At 30.9% G+C, this 25,068-nt stretch overlaps 1 protein-coding gene across 1 annotated transcript; it reads right to left on the reverse strand.

The window, feature by feature from the left end:
- Nucleotides 1–8,770: 8,770 nt before the first annotated feature.
- Nucleotides 8,771–22,750, reverse strand: LOC123292896 (ankycorbin-like). Its single transcript, XM_044873610.1, has 10 exons — nt 22,520–22,750; nt 18,420–18,678; nt 14,075–14,257; nt 13,562–13,834; nt 13,245–13,390; nt 12,960–13,175; nt 12,497–12,845; nt 10,048–12,124; nt 9,560–9,906; nt 8,771–9,063 (listed from the first exon to the last, which is right to left on the reverse strand). Exons 1-10 carry the CDS (start codon nt 22,748–22,750, stop codon nt 8,771–8,773), a joined length of 4,374 nt encoding a protein of 1,457 aa, XP_044729545.1.
- Nucleotides 22,751–25,068: the final 2,318 nt, after the last annotated feature.

The raw sequence follows: 25,068 nt of genomic DNA on the forward strand, positions 1-25,068 counted from the left end.
GGGAGGTAGATTTTATTGATGCCGATAATAATATGACTGAAAGAATTCATCGTCTTGTTCACCGGAATAATTGCTTTCCTATACACAGGAGAACTAACGGAAGCTCCTTTAAGGGGTATGGTAAAAATATTCAAGTGTGAGTCAGACTCCAGCATCAAAGGTTCGAATTTTTAGGTAAAAAGAAAAACTTTTCAGCTTTGCATATTACATTGTAGACAAAAAAGATCAAGTAAGCGTGCATTGATATTCTTAATGATGATTTTCAGACTTTTATCAAAATTTGACCGGTTTTGAATTTTATATCTTTGAGGAATTTTAACTAGAACTTTAAAAGCTATAACATTTCAAAATTTCAAAACTTTTTACTAATATACAAAATCCTATCAAAGTCTAGTTCGTCCAGATTTTTTCACCTTTTAAGAAAGGATACATTACATCAAAAATGTCTCATAAAAATATTCTATCTCTTTTATTCATATATTCATATATTTTTACTGCCACCAAAATTACAGGACAGCGCATAGAAAAAACTCACTGTTACACTCCATCTCATTCTCTTACAAACTCATTTCTGCAAATAAATTCTTAATAAAAGCTGTACCAATCAACTGTGCTTTATTTATTTCACCATTTTATTGTAAGAATCGTTAGTTTATAATAAAGCTAGTCAGATTGTAAACTATCGACAAATTGTGAAGGCACAATAATATTTACAATCTAACGTTTTGGTTTTCTTTAGATTATAAATTAAAAACGTTTAACAGTCAAATTGTATTTTATAATATTTACAATATACCGTTTTTGCTTTCGTTAGATTATAAACTGACCTGACGACGTTTACCAGTAAAATAAAAATTTGGCGTAATACAAATTGCTAAGTGCAAACTGATTGGTTGAAGAAGTCGTTATTCTATAATAACAAAATTAATTGTGTACGTTATTGTTTAACAACGTACGTAACGTTTTTGTAACTGTAATAGCAAAACTCAAACTGTAATAGCCATTGTCTAATACATTGCCAGTCTTCAAAAAGTTTGTAAACAGTTGCAGTTTTGTTTTTTTCGACTCGAGTTTCAGTTTTGTTTTTGTTTGTCCGTTTAGTGAAAACCCGGCATAATAAATTTATAAATAATCCAGAAATCTTGTCGCTTGAACGAGGTAGTTTGCGTCAAATCCGGTAGTTCTGATTTTTTGCAGACTTCCTTATGATATAGGTCCAATGAATAACCCAATATTGTGACCTCGAGCGCCGAACGCAACTTAAAACCATGAAAATTTTCATTTTTTCAGATTTGGCGATTATAACCCTAAAGGACTAGTTTTTGATGGTACTTTTTCAAGATTTTTTTATTAGTAGAATAAAGTGGACTAAATTTGCTAAAATATGATATTAAAATTTTGTCTGTAGACCCAATAGTGTCTGAGATAAAGCGTTTAAAAGTTACTAAATAACTAAAATAACTACTTAATTTGCTTAGTTTTTGTTTTTAAAAAACTCTTGAAGCATATTATGTAAATGGTCTCGTCGACGGAGAATTTCGATTTGTAGCTCTAAATACAAATTCGTGCTGCCTATATCAATAAGACTGTGCAGTGATCAGACAATAGCTTACTTGTTTGATTGTAAACTGACGACATAAAATTGTTATATTTAAACTGACACTTGGCCATTGTTAGTTTATAATCTAAAGAAAATAAACGCGTTAGTAAATCTTATGGTTTGTTGTTTGTTCAAAATATATCGATAGCTTATAATCTGACTAGATTTATTATAAACTAACGATTCTTACAAAACTCGGTGACATATTCATTGAATCATACGAACAATTTCCACTCCAGACATATATAAAAAGCACATTAATATATCTATCCTATTTGGCAACCCTGCATACATGAAGTATCTCAGTGGCATCTTTATATTTTTTACAAATATATTTTATTTCAACGATTATTGAAATCCTTCAAACACTTTTAATAGAATCCTTAATAATTGAACAGCAAATAAAAATAAGACGTGCGCAGAGATTTAGTGGAATTTAATTCTAAAAACTTCAAATAGAAAGCTTATAGAAAATACTTCATGGCCTTTTAACCTATTAAAATTTTCTTTAACTTAAAATAAGTATTAAAATTATTGTATAATTTACATATTGTGGGATTTTAAAACTGACAAATAATATAATCAATCGGAAGTTTAAAATAAGATATCAATATTTATTCATTTTAATTAATGTAAATTATTAATAAATAATTAAAATATAAAAATAACAAATAGATACAATTAAAACTCAAAGCAAACGAACATAAATAAAAAAAAAAAGATATAAATAAAATAAATTTACTCAATGACACAAAGCTTAAAGAACAAAATAGCAGAACATGCAACAGGTTTACGTCATTTAATATTACACAGGTTCAAAAACAGGTTTAAAAAGGGACTGTTTAAAATAATAAAATGTCACTTTTAATTAACCTATAAAATAAAAGCTTTTCGTAATAAAACAAAACAGATTAAATCAAATAATTTACGAATAATATATTGAAAATTAAAACACAAAAACACAAATGTTAGATTAAAAATTAATTTATTTTTAAATCACAACAACATTTCCTAGAATTAGAATATAAAATTACACAATTTAAAATTAATAAAAAAAAATACATTAAAAGTCATAATTCCATACATTTAATTATTTTATATAGGCAGTTTTTTAAATGCAACATTATAAAATACATGGCATTAAATAAAAAACGGCAAAAAAAGATAAACATAATAAATAATTCAAGTGAACAAAAAAAAAAATTGAAATTATTATAAACATTTCAAACTGAAGAAAATCTAACCTGTTTTATTAATGGTAGAAGTGTCTGTTCAATACTACGAGTTTTTATTTCTAATGTATCTTTTTGTTGATTATCTTTTTTCACTACTGTTGCCATGGTCTAGACACTTTAATACTTACTACTAAACTTAAAATTTATTAATAATTCCACGATAGAATTATTATTTTTCTATACCGATAAATATAATAATAATACATGCATGGTGTGTTGTGTGTGTATGTTAAACGTTACATATCGTAACGATACTAACGTTACCACCATCTATAAAACGTTTATAAAAGTAGAAAACGTTGTTCACTTTTGTGTAGTCTATAGTCACAACGGCAGGGAACGAAGGACGCTTTAGTAGTGTCGTCCGATATAATCCAATACATTAATATACGGGATGTACATTGAATAATGTACTCATATAGGACACGAGATATATCGTGCTGTTAGTATATATCTGTGCTCGTTAATTTCTTCTATGGTTACTTGGCTCTCAGATATAATCTAATCAGTAGTTCAAAATAATCATATTAAAAATGTGGAAGCGCAGGGAAGAGTATAGTCCTTGCGTTTGTATCATAAATATATTATAATATATAAATTTTATTTGTTTTCAATAGTTCAGGAAGTTATTCCCGTTTGTTGTAGAACTAGAGCAAGTGTACATTTTTGCAAATTATTTTATCGAAGACAGAAATTTGAAAATTATTCATGTGTCGCGCAACAAATTTGTCTCTACGTAAATTCGCATTGCCAGGGACAGGCACCGGATATTTTCCCTGAAAGAAAATCTCCATTAAAGAGAATTTTTGTAGGAGAAAAATTGGTAATAAAATGTGCTTTTTTTCACCAATTTAACACTTCCAATTTAACAGTCCTCGCTTTTCCAAAGCATCAATTGTCGTAGCATTAAACGTTCATTAGAGTGGTTGCCCTGGAGTGGGACATACTTAGATCATAGGGTCCTTTGTGATTCCGGAAAAAGGTTTGACCATCTCCGACCACTACTCCATGAACCATTTGAAGCTGTTTAAAAACTACAGAAGTCCTTTGTCATCAACGAACTTCAGGTCGTAGAGGTCGTCAATGAAAGACTGGTACATCTCCTTATGTAATAATGGGGATTTAACCTTCGTATTTATGACATACACCTTATCACAGAGGCCACCCTCATCATTATTTGTTAATCTTTATTTATTCAATTACATACATATTTACAATTAAATTTTTGATGTAGGTGGAGTCGGTTACTTCGTTCTTGACGACAATGTGATCAATTCTGCACTCCCATTAATTATAAATTGTTCACACTGCCTTAGACCGCTCGGCCATTTAGGCTCATGTCAAAGGTGGAGTAGTGGCTAGCCCAGTCACATCTCATTATCGTAAGAGCTGAACAGTGTCAGATATGATGAGACATCGTTTCTTCCTCAACCCCTCTGTGACAGATCCTGCAATAGTCGCAGGCCCAGGCGTTCAGCGTACCTGCTACCTAGCTAGTTTCCTGTAACGGCCACAATTTTGCTAATAATAAGGCTCTTGGGGGCGATAATAAGGCTCTTGGAGGCGATATAAGATCTTCGGAACGCCTACGATTGTACTCAGACCATATCTTATCAGTCTATACCCAGACAGTTTTTTGATAAAAGAGATAGGGGTTAGCAGGATATGTGCCTGTGCCTGGGCTCGGACTTTGTAAAACCCAAGAAACAAGGGGAATTTTTTTAATTTGATGATTACTTTGATGATTTTGGCAAGTAACAGATAAAACTTTTTTTATATAATTACTGACTCTGCAGACCCCGAGGATTCAGGCTTATATTTAACTGAATATGTGAGGATAAATATCTGATGTTGTATGCGAGGGTAAATAAAAGTATGTATTCTGTATCATTTTCTAGATCTTATAGTTGGAGAGCTGTCCATATGATTTACTGATGGTCATGGTTACTGTCTGCTGAACCTTAAATATGATATTATGCCCCAAGTCGCCCTGTAAGGTTCCACGAATTTCTAAGTGGAATATTCCCCTCGAGGTGGGGGTTTGAAAAGCTGTCACTAATTGATGGTTCTGGAAACTGTCTGTTTGTATGATAATTCATTAGAAGTGAACAGTCATCCTGTAAAGTTTGAGCACAGCAAGTGGTCCGAATCCGGAACTGTACGGAAATAATCGAAACTGTCACTAAGTGATGGTTCTGGAAAGGGTCTGCTTGTTTGAAAATTCATTTGATGTGATTCTGTACAGTCATTTTAAACAGATTGATCTCTGCAAGTGGTCCCAATCCGGAGTTATGTCGAAAAAACGGATAATCGACATTTTTCGTTTTTTCGGCATAACTTCGTATTGGGACCACTTGCTAGACTCAAACTTTGCAGAATGACTGTTAAAAATCACATCTAAATAATTATTAAACAAGCAGACAATTTGTAGCACCACCACATAGTGACAGCTTTTTAAACTCCCACTTGGGAGAAATATTCAACGTAGAGGAATATTCTCACGATGTTTACAGGCTACCAGACAGAATTTGCATCCCCGTATTTTATAGATTTGTATATGTTATAGAGTTTTAACAATGAGAATGGGAGAGTATGCTAAATATAGATTATGTGTGGTGTTTTTTAGGTCATTCACTTGAATTTCATAAATTATAAAAGAGAATGACGTTAATCAAATAAATACTTTTTTGAAAATATTATAGGCATATAGGCAGTAACCAGTAACTTAAAGACATGCGTCAAAAATGCGTCATTTTATTTACCTATTGCACAATGTTTACAATATATACTTACGAGGTATAATTAATTAATTTAAATAGTTTGTAATTAGGACGTGCGTTGTGCGTTGAGTATATACACGCATAAATATTATTTATTTATTAATTTGATTGATTTATTTTTGTTCATGTCTCATAAAATCAATGTTTAATGTTTTTTTTTTTTTTTTTTTATATTGTTGGTTAATATTCAACAATTCTTCAAAAATTAGTTTTGTGTGTTACGTGTTTCTCTGTTTTGTTTATGCTTTTTCCGTGTCAAAAAAACGTGTCATGGGCACTTGGTAGGAACTATATTCCCCTCGTATCTTGGTACAGTATAAATGTAGCACTTACATTTTTTTTACAAGAGATTTTTCTGAAAATTTTGAAAATTTAAGGTATTAAGCTACTTTAAGTTTTTACTTTATAAAATAATTGTAAAAAAACGTATGTACTTCTGATTTAGTAGTCAACCCATATGTGAGTACATTACGTTCGGTTTGATTAGGATATTTATTATGACGTAACATAAAAATTGTATTGTACTTACTTTAAATTATCTCAGTTATCTTTCTGATATTTCTAACCGCCTCTTGCGCTAAAATATTAAGAATCTGCCATATTTGTCAATTTGTAGTAAGCTGAGTTTGAAGTTCTGATTTCGGTTAAGTATCTTAAAATAGTGACTCATCACCCTCTATGACTGTGCCAATTTTCAAATCGATATCCTTATAAATAACGAAAATATGAAGTTGTCTTCATCTTAAGTGCGACACACTGTAGATATATCAAGGTATATTAATTTTAGCTCCCAACTTGTAACGCTTAGATTGATGTTACGAACAAAATTATGGTATTTTGTTCCTAATTAATACATTTCCGGTTGTTCGTCCGTCCGTCGAAAAGATAACTCAAAAACGAAAAGGGATATCAAGCTTAAATTTTAATAGCGTGCTCAGGACGTAAAAAGTGAATTTGAGTTCGTAAATGAGTAACATAGGTTTACTGGGTCTTCAAGTGGTAGAACCAATCTTGTAAAACGTTAGATATTTATAGAACAAAAGTTTAAATATAAATATGTTCCTTAGTAAAGACATAAATAACTTCCGTGTGAAAAATTTTAATTCGTAAACATCACTATTTACCCGTAAGGGCGCAAATTAAAATAAAACTTTGGTGTACATTTTCTACAAAACTATGAAAGATAGGGAAATGAGAAAATTGGAAGAATGCTTCAACTAGTGGTCTTTCGAAAATTTTCGAAAACTAAATACATAATTGTGTTGGTTTTTTGAACTCTTCTAATTTATAAAAACTAATGCAAGCACTAACATTCAACACTTTCTGTACAGAGTATTTCAGCAATTAATTCAGTCAACTGTATGTTTTTTTTGTTAATAGTATGCTTAGGTAATATCCAAACCATATTTATAAGCAAATTGAAAAAATTTTAAATATTGGGTACACTAGCTTCCGGAAACACTGGTCCTTTCTGTGATCTTGATCACAAACAAAAGCTTAAATTCTCCCTATATACTAATGATTGAAAACATGAGTAGAGATTCCTCTTATATTTCTAACGATGGTTAAAGCTATTAGACAAATAATAACATCTATCCGATGCGATCGTTGATATTTAACTTATATATGTATACTAGCGGCCCCGACGGACGTTGTCCCGTAAAAACGTAACTCCAATTCATGAATACCTATACTACGTTTAGCCTGTCCGCTAAACCCATCCCGCTAAACCCCAATTTAACTCCTATTTATTGGAGTGGCCTGACCTTCGACCTTTGGCCTGACCTTTGATAGTAGAGCTCGCTGCGCTCGCATATGGCTCTAATAAATGCCTATTGACAATACCTGAATACTATTAAAAATACATAGTACACATAGTATACATAATGTGATATGATTTATATGCGCTCCCACCATTTAATGAAATTTCATTTTTTTGGTACGGAGCCCTCAAAAACAGTTGTACTGGACCAAATTGTAAATCTAAACCATTCTCGAATCTCCACGAACACACACAAAAAATTTCATCAAAATCGGTCCAGCCGTCTAGGAGGAGTTCAATTACATACACACGCACACAAGAAATATATATATTAAGATTTATATTTATTCAAACCACATCTATTGTATTTACTTGTAAATATTCAAGTATTTCTTTTAAGCTGTAGGAAAGAGAACAAGAAAGCGATAGAAGCGGATTATATGTTTCCTATAAACATCAATTGAACAAACGAAAAGGGATTATAGTTCAATATATAAGTTGACAATGAATGAATGTATATATGTTTTTGAAAATGATAAAAATAGATTACCCATAGTATATGGATAATGCGATTTGTTGACTTCGCAAAGTCGTATACAGAGTGATTAGCCAAAAATGTTAGACAAAAAATTTTTTTTGGTACGGAATTTGTAAAAGTACGGGTATCAAGTTTCTTAGAGTAAAAATTGAAAGGAAATGGGTATAAAATGTTTTTAAGGCATGAAAAAAAATTGCACAGAAGACACTTTTCAAGGTCTAAAATAACTTCGAGTTAAGGGTGTCCCAAGTTATTGTTCTTTACCACACGCTTCCATTATATTTACAACAGCGTGCAGCATTATACAACAGTGTACGAAATACACACCATTACATCCCTTAATGGACCCTGTAAAATTAAATTTCACTTTTATTTTCCGTTTTTTTTTTTAATTTCCACCTTCAGTAATTAAATTTTTTTGTCGATAGCTTTTTCTGTATGAAAAATAAACGACCAAGGTCCCTTTTTTTTCAATTTCCTCCTAACATTGAACTAAAAACTAACACTCAGCTAAAAAGACTATTTATCAGACGGCCGCGGCGGTGTAGGATAAAAATTCATTAATTAAGTCACACGCTGCCTCCTAAAATAGTATGTAAGTGTGGCACAAATTGAGAAATTGACAAAAAATGGCTAGCCTTAAACTTATTTGCCTAACTTCACACTCCTTCCATACTACTATTGACATTGGAATAGAATAAACAAACCTTAAGGATATAAAATGTTGGAAGTAAGTCGATAAACATTCAGGGAGAAGGAAATTCGAAGTTGTCTTATATCTTCGCTATATAGATTTTATTTACGTTATTTACACAAGATTATATTACAGAAAAATTAGTATATATTTTAAAAAAATTAACAACTTTTTGCATGCCTATGAGATGGCGTTGTTCCATCGTTATTCTCACTCGTATTTAATCCTTTAACAGTAAACGTAACAAAATATTTTTTATTTTGATCTAAACGATCGGCAGGAAGTGTTACAAATTGTTTATCACCACCATGTGTTAATTCCAAAGTTACTGAACCTTGTGATAAAAGACGATCACTATGTACGTGGTCTTGATGACTGCTTAGTTTTGGTAAAAAGCCACCGGGCCGGACTCCAAAACCAACTTTTGGTATGGTGTGATGGTTTAACTTGGTAACTGCAAAGCAAAATACACAATTAATGAGTCTGCGGTTCCAAATTGTACAATGCACAGAATGGGTCCATCAATCAGTATGTCCCAAAATGAAAGCAAACGACAATACATTGACGTAGAAAAAATTTCAAGCAGAAAATTTTCTATTGCGTTTTACCAGTAACGAAATATTAATTGTGAATTACACCAATTTTTAAAAGAAGTAAAATTTGGCGACATTCCTTTTTTGAGATACAGAGGATTAACTACGTTCATTATTTTTTACTAACTACGACTTACAGAGTCCGCCTCTTTGAAATTCGAGTTACAGAGTATAAATATGAACTATCAACACCTCGCAGATAAATTTATTCATGATACAACGTCCAAATAAGATACCGCGTACTTAAGAGTTCAGCGGAAGATAATGGTCTTTTTTCGGCTTACTGAAGATTAGGACGAGGTTCGAGTTATCGAGGTTCCTCTGTATTTATTTTTTCTATTTGTGAAAATTACTTACTGTATGCAGCGCATGGAATCCCCGTGTAAGCATGGGTAGCATGATCACAGTTCATAGTACTATGAGTACACAATAATGGGGGCGGTGAAGTTTCTGGTAATTTCGCAAGATGTGGTGGAAAATTCCCCTTTTGTAATTTACGCAAACTATCATACAAAAACTTTTCGAAACTTTTAAAAGTATAATCCTTTTGTTTATATCGACCCGCTCCAACTGTTGATAAGATCGATCGATGATATTCATCAATGGCACGTTTCACTAAAACTGCTTCATTCGATTGTCCAGATCGTATTTGTAAACGTTTTAATTCCAATAAATGTTGAAAAATTTTCCGTTCTAAATGGTACCTGAAAAATAATTAATTTTTTTAGGTTATTAAAAGATTTTGCAGATTTGGAAGAGAAGTTTAATTTGACCTCACGGGCTTATCCAAAATGATTTCAAGTATCTAATATTTTTAAATTGATTAAATTTCTTAATGATACTACCTGCGAATATTTCCTTGGACAGTTTGAGTAACAGTGGTCATATTTATTTCCGGTTTTGAACTGCATTTTCTCCGTGGTATACGACTATTTCTAGGACTTGGCTCAAATCCACTATCCAGCAATTGTCCATCACTATGATAACTTTCTTTGCCAGCACTTTTGCTTCGTATTTTACTTCGACGTTTCCTTGCTTCATTTCTCTTATACGATTCATGATCTAAATCAGACTCATCACTGTATGTTGATTCCAAAATTTGATGTTTCATATGCAGTTTTTTTTGTTTCTGAGATTCAGCATCATTGTCTTTGATACTTTCATCAGAGACAAATGAGCTATATTGTTCAAAATCTTCATTGCCATCTATTGAAACGTCATCATTTTTAGGCGATAATTTGGTTGTTTCTAATTTTTCTGCAATTACGGCCGATTCCTTTTTCACTTTTTGTTTCGATTGCTTTGATGATATCTCAGATTCTTTTCTTTTATTAGATTTGTTATATTCTTTTTGGGATTTGGATTTTGTTTTTTTATTATTTCGATCCAAAATTGTTTCGGTTCCATTGGCTATTAAATTACTATCTATTTTTGATTTATCATGGAGTGAATGTTTTTTTGGCGTGCTATCAGGAAGTACTTGGAATGATTTAAAATTTTTGTCTATGTCGTTATCTTTATCTTCAGTGGTAGTTTTTTCTTCAGTATCGATGATTTTCAAAACTTCATTTTCTTCTTTAACTTCATCTTTCAAATTTTCTGCATTTTCTTCTTCTAATGGCGTAGCTCCAACTTCATCTTTATCTGCATCTTTAATTCCTTCTAAAACTGATCCGTCATCTATTACCTCCTTTGCATTTTCTGTTTGACTTTCCTCCATTTTCTGATTATCTTCATGTGTAGAATTTTCAACATCTAGATTTGAAGAGATTGTTTCCTTTTCAATTTCAGCGGGAATCTCTTTATTTTCAGTTGCATCATTTTCAGTTAAGTTTTGCTCATTACTTTCATTTTCCTGAACAGTTTCTCCATTTTCAATTTTCTCTCTAGCTTCATTTTCTCCAATTCCTGTACCCTCTAATTGTGGGCTATCATTCGATGATTCTTTGGCCTCTTCAACCGGTGCACTTTCATCTGCTTCTACTTCTTTCATAAGACTTTCTTTCATCTCTGACTCTTCTGCCTGTTCCGTGGCAATAGGTGGTGCAGTTTCAGATTCATTAATTTCTTCCTCATTATTTTTAATAGTTTCACTAGTGAAATTATCTTCGAATTGATCTAGTTTATTTGATGAATCTGCAACTTCTTCCGTTTTCGTTTCTTCTGGTATAATCTCTTTTTCTTGAACTTCATTGCTTTCATTTTTTTCATTAATGTCTCCCTCGAGATCTTTCTCAAAAGAATTCAATTTGTCTTCCGTACCCTCTTCTGTTTTTTCTACAGCATCATTACCTAATTCAAGCGCTGCATTTTCTAGCTCAGAATCATTTAGCTTTTCTTCATTTTCCATTGCGAGCTCAGTATCCACTAAATTTCCTTTCGATTCACTTTCTAATAAGGCTTCATTGGGTTCTAGTAATTCTTTCGATTCTTCTTTTTCTTCAGTCGCTTCTTTTATAGTGTCTGCGACTTTTTCATTCACATTAATTTCAGTTTGAATCAACTCTCCATCATCTTGGTTAGCATGCACTTGTACTTCGGCTACTTTTACATGGTCAAAAGAATTTGTATCAGATACATTTGAATCAGTTAAAGAAGGCAGATTATCTAATGGGGATTTATTATCAATATTACCGTTTTTTTGAGTACCTAATTTTTGATTTTTAATATCTGATATATTTTGGCTATTTTTAAGTTGTTCTTGTTGTAAAAATGATTTTGAATTTTCAATTGGAATTATTAAAAATCGTTCATCTGTTTGAATTTCTTTCGTTTTTGTTTTTACACGTCGTACGGGCTGAATTTTTGTACTTGTTGTTGAAGATAAACTGCCGCTTGACGAGGATGAAATATCAACGTCATTTTTTAATAAATTTGACTTTTTTTGGCTTTTTGGCAGATCCTGATTGAATCGCGATTCATCTGAAAAATAAATAGTTGTCTTAAGAAACAATAATCCATTCTAACTTATAAATGTACAAATTGAGTTTAGTATCATAAATTTCACGATATTTTCCCTACCCCTGGTGTTTAATATTACAAATCAGAATACTTCTTTGCGATTTAGATCCAAAATAACACATCAATGAACTTGGCAAATAAAAGATTGCCTTGCCTTTAATAGTCGCACTAAAACTCCAATACCTCCCACCTAAATAAATTGCTTACTAGTCCCAATTTCTCTTTTTCGAAATAAGGAAAAATGCATACAGTCTCTTCCAAACATGCGATCTCATTAAAATCGAATCCATACGAAAATATTTTGAACAATTTCAGTAAATATTAATTACATACCTCCTCCATCAGACATTTGTATTTTTCTACGATGTTTATAAACTCGGCGTTTTTGTGCTTTTCTATATAAATGCGCTTCATCAAACAGATCATCTTCACTGTTTGAGTTTAACTCCACTTGCTTCATACGCGTTTGGATAGTAATATCATTTTGTAATTGTACATTTACACCTCCTCCTTCACTTGATGTTGGTAATCGTAACCGTTGAAATGGTAAGCCACCATTTAATTGTAAATATTTTGCTGTCGAGCGGAATCCATTCTTTAAGGCACAATCTAATGGCGTCATTAAAATATTTTTTGATGTTCGCATCACTGCATTAACATTGGCCCCGTGATCTAGTAAAATCTGTAAAAAAAAATGCCCAATTTAGACTGGCCAGTTAGAAACGTACACCTTTAGAAGCAAGATAAATTCGCTGAAAAGTCTACTTTCGGTAATTTATATAAAATAATCGCTTACTTTACAAACATCTGTATTGTCATTCAATGCAGCAAAATGTAATGGAGTTCTTCCATCATTATTTTTTGCATTCACTTGCGAAGGTCTTTGAGTCAACAACCATCGAACTAGTTGTTTACGACCGGCACTAGATGCTTCATGTAAAGGTAAATCACCACGTGCACTTCGAATCCATAAATCTGCATTATGGGCACCTAACATTCGAACAGTTTCAACCTGTGTAAGCAAATAAAATTTCAATTTTTAACTATAAGTAAAATAATTAGCATAGATGCTATAACTCACTTGTCCTTTTGCACAACCACAATGTGCAGGTGTTCGTCCTCTACGATCTTGCCGATTCACTTTTGCACCATGGGCTAATAAAAGAGCTGTACAATCTGCATGACCTAGTGTTACTGCATAATGTAAAGCAGTGCAGCCATTAGTATCTAAAATGTAAATGTTCTTTTTCAAATTAATTAGCAACAATCCAGAATTACATTTAATTCGAAAACGGATAAGAAATATCTAAAGCAAAAAATGTCGAAAGATTGCCTTGTAAAACTTTCCGATTAATCCAAAAAAAATTCCACAAAAAGCAGTTGTATAAATTAAAATACCAATAATATCAGGCGAAACACCACACATGGTTAGTAACGCTTCCAAACAATCAGCATGCCCTCGTGAAGCTGCACAATGTAAGGCTGTCAAACCATCTTTATCGGCAGCTTCCGTTGCACTTCCTGCTGCAACTAATGCTAATACAGCTGCAGCTGAACCAGCACTTGCTGCCCATAATAACGGTTGCCGTCCATCAACATCTTCTGCATTCACACGAATACCAGGAAAAGTTAACAAGGTGTCCAATATTTCTAAACCAAGTTTACTTGTATCTCTTTCCTACATAATAAATAAGCTTTAAAAATTTCAAAAGCGACAAATTCCAAAAAAGATTATTAGTTTATAAGCAAATAGATTGTTCTGCAGTTCACAGGATTTTAATAAAAAGCCTAAGGGCTTCTCCAACTCTATTCTACGGCTCAAAATAAACTACTGAATTAAGGACAGAAAATTAAACAGACTTTCTAAATTTAGGATTTTATTAGTTAAGTATTTATATTAACTTACTGCACTTTGGACTCGTTTTTCAGAAGTGGCGTTGTCTTTCGATAGTGTCGAGTTTGAACTACTAAGTGTATCTTTGGCACCACACATTTGTGCAGCATAATGCACAGGAAACCCGCCATGTACATCTGGGGTTGAAACCGGTGCACCAGCCAAGAGTACGGCTCGCAATGCTGCAGTTTCGCCGCACACTGTAACATAATATTTGGTTAGGTTTATTTATTGATTTAATTTATCAGGGTGTCTAATAATAAATCAATTATCGTTAATATTTCGTCTGGGAAGCCTAAATAAAAATCCCCGATAAATTTTTTGCGTACGGAACCTTATAGTCGCACTTGAAAAGTATCTAAAAACACTTTCCATTAAATAACCTTTCTCCTTAGAGCTTTCTCCAAACTTAACCAAAATTGAGGATCATATTTTTTCGTTGTTCCGGTTTTGGAACCTTAAACTCACACATGAAACATAGCTAAGAACACTCTCCATTAAATTATCTTTCAAACAAAACAAAAAAATCCAAATGGGTTCATCCGTTTAGACACTACGATGCCACAGACAGACAGATATACATAGCGATCCAACTTATAACCCTTTTTTTTGATTCGGGAATTTATTAAAAATTAATAAAGGGCCATTTTGGCAATTTTTGAAGAAAGCCAATCATTATCCGAAATTGAACAAGATTTCTATTATTAAATTTCGTCTTACAAAATATTACCTATGAATGAGTTTTACCCCCTATCCCCAATACAAGGGCATGAAGAGATTTAAAAAAAAAAACCTGGGACCTTTGCGTAATTAATGAAAGGTCCTTAATGACTTTGAAGAGTTTTAGCGAAAAATTAGATTGTTATTTTCTATGACTACTAATAATTTTTTTAGAAAAAAATAAAATGCAAAACCTCTAAAAGTAAAATTTTTATTTGAACGTTTTTGCAGATTCTATACGGTTCTCAAAAAACAAACAATTATGGTAAAAATTGTCTTTCGGTAAATTATGGTAAAAAACTTTGGAGTGAAAGATTTTCTGGAAAAATATTAGCGGCTTTAGAATAAAATGATAAGATTGAATTATTTTCGAGTTCTAGACTTAACTAAAACTTATATCAACTAATCCAATAAATAATTAATCTGAATATTCCGAATAACTAAGAAAAATAAAAGTGCTTCATGAGTAAAAACGAGGAAAAATGGAGTGCATCATCAACAACTATACAAAAAAAGCGAAATGTGTAAGAAAGGTACATTATTTGTTTCTTCACATGAGACATTTTTTAATCGGCTTCACAGGGTTTACAGTTTTATATATCAACCTTAAATCAATCGACACGCAAATGTATTTCGACTAAACATTAAAATTCAACTAAAAATTGAAACAATATTCTGTAACAAAAAATGAAATAATGAAGGCAGCATGTTCACAATTACAAGAGTATGGAGGTTTGTTGCGGTCAAGGTAGGGTGAGGCTCATGTTGTAATTATAGCAATTTAAGTACGAGGTAAATGGTAAAACAAGTTAGTTGTCTAAAAAGGAAAACGAATTTTTTTGTGAAAAATAAATTTAAAATATTCATGTATGGAAATTAAAATAACTTCCTTCGTCTAATTCACATGCTTACGTAGGTTTTTTTTCTAGGAATGAGCCCCTCTCACACATTCAATGACATTGGTCATATTAAGAAGTGGTCAATATGTAGTTCAAATGGCAAGGTTATTCATAAAAGTTATCGATCAGAAGTAATATGTATTTTTATGTTGCAGTAAAGGTATCCTAACACTATTAGTGAATACCGTGTGTTAAAAAAGGCCTTCAATGGAAAAATTTTTAACGTCCAAAATTAACTCTGCTTTTTCTTATTGAACTTACCTACCTAAGAATATCCTATTAGTCAAATAAAATAAAGCTTTAAATTACCATCAAAACGGAAGCTGCATTTTTGAATATCAATTCGTTTTGACATAATAAATATTTAATTCTATTAAGAGGGTAGAAAAACATCAAAAAAGCTATCCGTTTCCCATAACCGTCTTTCTATACCTATTTCAATTATACACAGAAAACTGTTGAAAAGATTTTGATTTTTTTGTTTCGTTTGAAAGGTAATTTAATAGAGAATGTTCATAGCTATGTTTCAAGTGCGAGTTTAGAGCTACGAACACGAAACAACTAAAAAATAGGATCTTCAAAATCGGTTCAGTTTAGAGAAGGCTTTAAGCAAAAGGGTAATTTAATGGAGTGTGTTCTAAGATATGTTTCAAGTGGGAGTTTAGGGTTCCAAACCTAAAAAATTTGTCGGAGGTTTTTCAAATTTGGTAAATTTTACTTATTTATGATTCATTCTAATGTCAAAATTTTTTTTCGTAATATGTGAGGGTATAGACCCTCATAATTCTATCTTATAATGTAAATGACTTTCATCCTTCCTCACTCGAATTTTTTCATTCGCTTATTCTGGCGAAACAGGGAAACTTTTTATTTAGCACACACATTTTGTTATTTAATAAGACGAAAAAGTTGGAAACTGTAAATGTACTCTCTTACAAAAATCAGATAAAGAATACCACTGTGCAGGAAATGAGCTAAAAATTGTCCAGAAACTTTGCCCTGTGAACATTAAGTCAATTTTTGAACAAGTTTTAATTTTGTATCGTTTAACCAATTTTCTGAACTTTAAAAACTATTTTCCTCGCAACTTTTTATATTTCTGACTCTTTTGACATGATGGCACTTTTTTCGATACTAATATATATTTGATAAATAAATGTAACGAAATAACTCATATTATTTTAATTTGAAAGTTTCGAAACTTTTAAGATACATTGTATAAGACACATTAGAACATGTGTTGTCTAAAATATATATAATAGACAAATAAAGTAATCTATAATTTAAATGTTAGAAAGAAATTCTATTATTTATATTGAAATGCAAATGAATAGGTACATTTAACAAACAATAGCATAAAAAAAATTTTACTGCAGCTAATAATTATTTGAATTAATTTTCATGATACTGGATATTCGAATTTTACATTTCTAAACCAAAGCAGAAATTAACGATACATTTAAAAAAAATATATATACATACATATATATATATACAGTGCAACCTTAATATAACGAACCTCAATATAACGATTTCCTCGATTTAACGAATTTTTCGTAATCCCCTTGAATTGTCCATAAGAGTCAATATAAAATATACCTCTACATTACGAATATTCTTTGCGTACAACCTCTATATAACGAATTTTCAACTATCAAGAAATAGTATAAATACATAGCAAATACATATACATATGTAGTAATTTGATAAAAATGTGTTATCATTTATTAGTATAAGTACGTAATACATATTGAGGTGAATAAAACTATTCTTTTACCTCTTTATAACGAATTTTAGACCAATCTAACCTCAACATAACGAACCTCAGTTCAACGAATTACTTGATATAACGAATATTTACTGGTTCCCTTCAGATTCGTTATATCGAGGTTGCACTGTATATATATACTAGAGTGAAACCCACCCGCTTTTCTGGGTTTAAAAGTAAAGATTGATAAAGATTGCTCTCGCTTATCCCCTTTCTATAACACTCGAAATAATCGTAAGGATTGTTTTACACAGGTAAAATATATGTATGTTTTTCTATTTTTTTAAATGTATAATAGTCGTAATTATTCATTGAGTATATCAGAAAAGATGGCCGTGAAATATTTTATATTGACTATTTTTACAGAAATCTGTAATTTATGGTAATGTCAAATTAAATTTATTTTTAACTTTTTTTTAATTAATATATCTTTATAAATTATTTCTCATGTGTTATTCTGAAGTATGAGCTATATTGCTGTACAGGTTCATTAAAAACCATTAGCTAGTTTTAGCGTGAAAGCATAACAATCAAACAAACTAACATGCTTACTTTCGCATTTATAATATATAGAGATAGAGATAGAGATATACTATTCTATGCTTTAATATATGTTTTCGGACTTTATATCATGATGGAATGGATTCTAAAACTGATGAGTGCAAAACTCTAAATCTTCCTCTCCAGTCTCCACATTATCCCATTAGAATTGGCAAACAAATATGGGTTTCATAAGGTTAAAGCTTCTGCCTGTCTGTATGTGTGTCTTGTGCCATCGTAGAATCCAAACGGTCCAACTGATTGTGAAGATTTTTTGGACGTAAGTTGATTTAATCTGAATGGTTCTCTACTCTGTTTCCTCAGTCTTTCTTATCATTTCCCAGCCCAGTACCGGATTGTGTGTAAGATTAATATCAAAAAGAGGGAATCACTAGAAAATGGGAAAAATTTGAAAATAAATAAGCAAGTACTCACCTGTCGCCCAATGTACAACTGTATGCTTTTCATTATCGACAACTTTAACATCTGCATTATTCGCTAATAAAAAATTCGTTAAAGGAATATTTCCAGCAATTACTGCTAGATGTAATGGTGTTAAGCCATCTTCATCGGCGGCATTAATTAGGTCAGGTGCAGCACGATAAACTAAGTCCGCACATTGAGCAGTTCGTGCTTCAGTACAATAATGTAGCGCAGTCTTTAAAGTACGATCCTTATCACGGGCAAGTGCTGGCTAAAACAAAACAACTATAATAAAACTATTTTATTTTATATAAAATCCATTATGTTTAGAAATCCAGGAAAAATTAGTACGAGCGCCAAGGCAAGCTTAGACTTGTGGTTGAAATAATTTGTACCTTATTTTCAACTTTCATGGTGAATTGTGTTGTAACTTCATGAGTAGACGTGTAGACGAAATATAAAAATAAAATTTTCGATATCTGCCTAGGTTTTCGAAATATCGAAAGCTTAATAATTAAACAAAATTTTCAATTTTCGATATTTTTAAAATTACTTCAGATATCGAGAAATTTTATTTTTATTTTCGTCTTATATTGCCAACTTAATACATAATTCCCCATGAAAATTTTATAAATATATATTTTTTTAATTTGTGTCCCCGCTACCGTGCTTATATATCCTTAATTAGCCGGGCACAACGTGTTTTTGTTTGTTTTCAATAATTCATTAAGGTTTTAACTTAAATTTTAATAATAATTATTTTCGACCGACTTAGTTTTGGGGAAATCTATAAAAACTTATCATCCATCTACCGTTTTGCCATAAAACCAATGTTTAATATGCGTTCTTTTGAAGTCATTATTAATTTAATTGATCGAGCAACCCCCCCTAAAATATTCAGAATTGATTTAGTCTTAGACCAATTTCATATAAAAAAAATTAAGCCTTTTATCCAAAATTGCCCTGGCGCTCGTACATCCTTAAGAAACCAAGTAAATCATTTTATTGAAGTCGGATTAAATTTTTCAATTTAAGGCTTTAATTTTGAGTATTTTACCAAACATTTGGACGGACGAGTTAATTTAAATAGAAAACCGTTTTGTACTTGATGACGTCAACAAAATTCAACAAAAATTTAATTTTCTCTATCACTTGATAAACTAAATAGGAAGTTAGTGTGAATTTAGGCACTATTTTTCGAATTAGTGATTTCTTTATAAATCATATTTGGTTAATAAAAAAAACCGATTTCTTATTTACTAACAATTTCTGATTCAAAAAATGGACATAGATTTTCAGAAATCATAGATATCAATATCCTTGCTTTTTATTTTAAATTTCAATCTTTTCTCTCTCGTGTCTGAAAGTACCCAATGAGGTGAAGGATTTGAACTAAATGATTTACTCAAACAAATTATTGTATATAGAATCGCAAGAAATCAAGAAAACGTTATGGAAATAATTTTAACCTATTTTTTTTAGCTTTATTAATTTTTTAATGCAAACATTACCTGTTAGAATATTATATTTTAATATTGATCTAAGACATTTGTGAAAAACCTTGATTCATATACGTTTATGTACACAGAATTAGTAGACTGTGAGTACTTAATTGCGTGAAACTTATAAGTGATTAAAATTTATGTTCAGTAAATAATCCGTGCATGAAAGCTTTACTCTAAATATATTTTATATCAGTAGCGTAGAAAACGGCGCTCTAATGTATAGGCAAACCCATTATACGCCAAAAAAAAAAAACTAAAATCGCAAAACGCGATGTGAGTCTGCTTTTTGGTATATTATTTGGATCCTTTAGGAGGAGTGTAAAACTGCGGTTTGCAAGCAAAAAAAGTTGTAATACCTGCCTCATCCCTGAAAAACTGCAAAATTTATTTCAGTTTTTGCAATTCAATTCCAAAACTATGAGCTTTTGACATTAGTTACTTTGACATTAGTTTTTTCAGTTTTTGCAGTTTAATTCAAAAACATGAGCTTTTGACATTAGATGCTTCTATCATTTGGAAAGTATATTAAATTTGAAACAATTGAAGCCAACCCGCAGATCCGTTTGCCAATTAGGTTTGGAGATATGATGCTTGAAAAATTTACATGGTTTTCAGAAATGTTAAAATATTGAGTCTTGCTTATGTTAAACTGTTAGAGATAGAACAAAAGTTTACATGTAAAAAATGTTCTTTATGAAAATATAAACAACTTTTGTTTGAAATGATTTGTTGTAAACATCATTGCTTACAAAAGTGGGGCAAAACTATCGTGTCCTTTTTGTCCAAAAGTATAAAAGATAGAGAGATAAAAATATTTAAGTAGCTTGAACTAACGAGCCTTACAAAAATTTTTGAACAAAAACGAAAAAAAAAATAGATCTCGAAAATGCGTCGAAAAATTTTCCATTTTTTTGATAACTAGTACAAATGGCAACCAGAAGGTTAGGTAAAGTTTTTTGGTATGTTATTTGGATCCTTTAGGAGAGTGTGAAACTGAGTTTTTCAAGCAAAAAAAATTGTGCTACCTGTGTAATAGGTGAAAAACTGAAAAACGGCTGAAAATTTGGAGTAGAAGTTTTTTCCGAGGTAGCTTTAATAAAATGTTTTTATCATAAAGGAATATGTTTTTACAGGGACTCGGTACTTAGTTGTGTAACCTGAAGTTTCACCATTGAGGCGTTATGACCATTATAAGTCGCTCTTTTTTTTATTGGAAGAAAATTTTAACAACGTCAGTGATATGTTAGAACGTACATTATACTAACATGAATGGAAAGCTGCTCAATAAATTTTTTTGAATGACCTTTTAATCATGAATTTGAAATTGTAATTTTTATTATATTTATTATTCTACAGCATAATTATGTAAATTGAATTATTTTAGTTGAAACATAGTAATTTATTGCCACATGTGTATGTATGTATGTATGTATATATGTTGTGTATGTGTATTTAGGTTTCATAACTAGTTTGAATAATAATTAAAAGCCTAAACTAATTTATTTAGTGACAGTGCATTTTCTTCTATAAGCTTTTATTTAAACATTCACAATCGTCTTTTTTGTGTAAACAAATCTTACAACTCAATTCTGACCCATTTTCATAAATTCAATCAAATTAAAATTTTTTTCTTTGAATCGTAAAGAAAAATACTGGGTGTTAACAAATAATAAACAAACAATTTTAAATAAAAAAATTTTTTTTTTAATTTTTCAGTGTTCTTATTTAATTGTTTTTAATAACTGAACCCATTTAAACATTATTACGGAAATTTCAACGGGCCTACTAAATTTCAAAATTAGACTTCTACCTAATGTACTATTACACTCCTAGAATATGCAGTACGCAAATACAAGCCATCTTGATTCTTGGCTGTTTTGTGTAGCCTTATCTATTTAATATTTCGAAACTTTAGCATTTCTGTTTCAAGCCAAATATTGGAACATCCTTAGGTAATTGAGATTTGATAAAATTTTATAAAGCATTTTGATAGGCTTATAATAAATTTTAATGCCAGTTTTTATGACGATATTCAAATATGTCATTATTATTAATTATCCCTATTTTGTGTGTAAAATAATAATAGGTAAAATGATCTCCCATCATGGGGTGGGTCTTTAATGAGTTGATTTAGATGATTTTACTAGTGATTTTCGTTTTCGTACTAATCGTTGATGCAATGAGAATGCTTCTTGAGAAATATATTGAAGTGTTCTAAAAATTTGAACATTCAAAAGAAATTGGCATGCCAGTATTGCAACACTTAAAGAAACCAAAAATATCTCAACGTTATACATATCTCGAATAGTTTGGCTGTAAATTATATTTTTTCTTAGGGGGATGTTTATAGGACACCATCCTCTACTTCTATCGCCTGAAGCTTCAAATAAATATAAAGAGCTGCCTTGATTATTGATCACTTATTCAAAACTATCAATTTCTAAATGACAAGAGCAAAAGAATCATGATTAAGTAAATTAAAATATTTCAAAAAAGACACACCGTTTCTAAAGTTTTCGTACTTTCTCAGGCTCTATTCGCCATGCAGTTATATAAAGAAGATTATATCATTTGATTAAATAACTTTATTAATTTAATAATACTTACATTAATCTTCAACAATTTTTCTACTTGTACAACATCACCTTGTTGACATGCATACATAAGTGCTGTACATCCAGGTGATTCTCCATCTCTAACAATAACACCTTCATTCCTGCCACCAACACCACCTCCACCATAGTGTTGTTTTTGTTGTTGTTGTGCATTTGTACTTGTTGTAACGGTTGTACTTGTTCTTGTTGTAGTAATAATTTTTTGTTCAGTGGTATTGCCCATAATATTCGTATTTTTAGAATCATTAGTAATTGTATACAACAATAATAAAATACCATTGCAGTTTAGTAGTATTGAATCAATATAAAACGAATAGAATGCCCTACATAGTGCTGTTATTCACATGTATTATGGTGTTAAGTTTAAATCGTTAGTTAACTCGAAATTCTAGATGGTAATTTTAACACTTTCCTCGTTCATTGGCATGTTGTTGTGATATCTCAGGTTTCATTTGAATATAAAACTTGTTGTATTATGTTCAAGGCGTTTGAAATTAGACACCACAAACTGAAACAAATAGAGAAAAAATTCAAATATAAAGAGTTTTAATTACTTGGAAATCTCTAACAATTACTAGCAGCCATGGAATTTTTTTTAAATGTTAGTGTTATCTCACTACATTTTCAAGATTAATGGCGCAAAAAGTATATTTCCTCTGTACTTTATCGTCTACCCTGCTGTCTTATTGTCGTTGAACAAAGTATAGAATGATTACTGGCTTATTAGGTAAAATATCTCCTCAATAGACATAAAGTGACTAAACTAATGCGTAGACAATGTTTGTGACAAACTTACGCATTTTTATTCTTTTCAAATTTGAGTGCCTTGGTAATTTTTATAACTTAAAATGAACAACACTAAACTATTACAAAGAAATTAAAAACCTTATCTACGTATATATTACCTATGCAAGAGAAATTTACTCACTTTTAAAAACCCCCGCAAAATTTTTCCGGTACGGAACCCTAACCTTGCACTTAAAACATATCTAAGCACACTCTTCATTAAATTACCGTTTTCTTTCAAGTCTTTTCCAAACTGAACCGATTTTAAAGATCAACGCCAATTTTTTTAGTTTTTTCGGGTACGGAACCCCAAGCTCGCACTTGAAACATTGCTAAGAACACTCTTCATTAAATTACCTTTCAAACGAAATTCAAAAATCAAAAACGTTTCATCCGTTTAGGCGCCACAATGCCACAGACAGATAGGCAGACACACATAGCGGTCAAACATAACACCCCTTTTTTTAGTTCGGGGGATAAAAATGTAGACAGGCATACGATTTTATTTATTTAGAATAGTGATTCTCAAAGTGGTTCATATGGACCCCCAGAGGTTTACGATGATCTACAAGAGGTCCATGTTCATCAATGGAATAACACACACACAAAGATAGTTTTTTACATAGTTCCTATCTGATAACATAACAAATAATAAACCGTTATAAATATTATCAAAAATAATAAATGAGAACTTTAAGATATTTCGAAATAGATTTTGATTTGTGCCGCAATTTCCTAGATCAATTCTTGTATTATTACGTGCAGTCCGCCACCAAATTAGCAACAAGCAACATACACAATAAGAGTAATTACGATTACCTAATTCATACTGACGATGACTACTTGGTAGTCCAAATACGTATTTATATAATACAAAAATTGATCTGGGAAATTGGGGCAAAAATTGAAATTTAAATAAACCGTTGAAAATTAGTACTAAATTGTATTGTAGTAAGTATGTAAATAAAATTATGGTCGCAATTTTATAATATAAGTAGAGTCAATAAATCTCATAAAATTGTGTATGTTAGTAGGGTATTCAATTTATTGTCGCAATAAACTTTGAATTTATAGGAACTTGGTACTAGGAACTTTCACTGAATCGTTTAATTCATTAATGAATAAATAGAAATATTAGAATAAAACTGTCACTAAAGAAACTTAATTATTTTTACTTATTATTCATTATGTAATACAGAGGTACTTAATTATACACTGTATATATGAAATGTATATCAAGGTATCTAAGTTTTACTCCCAAGCTTGTAACGTTTAGAAATATGAATTCTACGAAAAAAATTTTGGTACAGGTATTCATAAAATAGCCTAATTATTTAATTTCCAACTGTTCCTCATGAATGAGGAACATGGTGTGGTGTATTTTTCAATTTACAAAATACACCGTTTCAATCGTTAATAACTCAAAAAGTATCCACTTTACAAAAAGAACTTCATAGAACAAAAGTTGCTTAGAATTTGACAATTGATCGATTTCCGAAATCAGTTATTTTGATTAAACATGTTTTCATCCCTTAGAAGGAATTGCTTTCACCCCTATGGTAAAAGCATGCTTTGGCGCTGGGTAGATTTTGAAGAATGTTATAAATACTACCTAAATCCCAATTTTCAAGGAAATCGACATTGGTTCTCAAAATTCGACGAGAAAATGGCTGGTATTTCTATCAAATGACTGTATATTTCTATCAAACCAAAGGGGCGCTGTGCAAGAGAGGGTGTAAATATGAGTGCACATAA

The sequence above is a fragment of the Chrysoperla carnea genome, chromosome 2, assembly GCF_905475395.1.
Source record: "Chrysoperla carnea chromosome 2, inChrCarn1.1, whole genome shotgun sequence".
NCBI classification, from domain to species: Eukaryota; Metazoa; Arthropoda; class Insecta; order Neuroptera; family Chrysopidae; genus Chrysoperla; species Chrysoperla carnea.

Excerpts from the sequence above, each read along its gene's own strand:
- LOC123292896 (XM_044873610.1), bottom strand. The coding sequence starts at position 22,750 with ATGGGCAATACCACTGAACAAAAAATTATTACTACAACAAGAACAAGT. Across the intron at positions 18,679-22,519 it reads AAAAATTGTTGAAGATTAAT|CCAGCACTTGCCCGTGATAA; the intron begins GTAAGTATTATT and ends GTTTTGTTTTAG. Across the intron at positions 14,258-18,419 it reads AGTTGTACATTGGGCGACAG|TGTGCGGCGAAACTGCAGCA; the intron begins GTGAGTACTTGC and ends ATTATGTTACAG.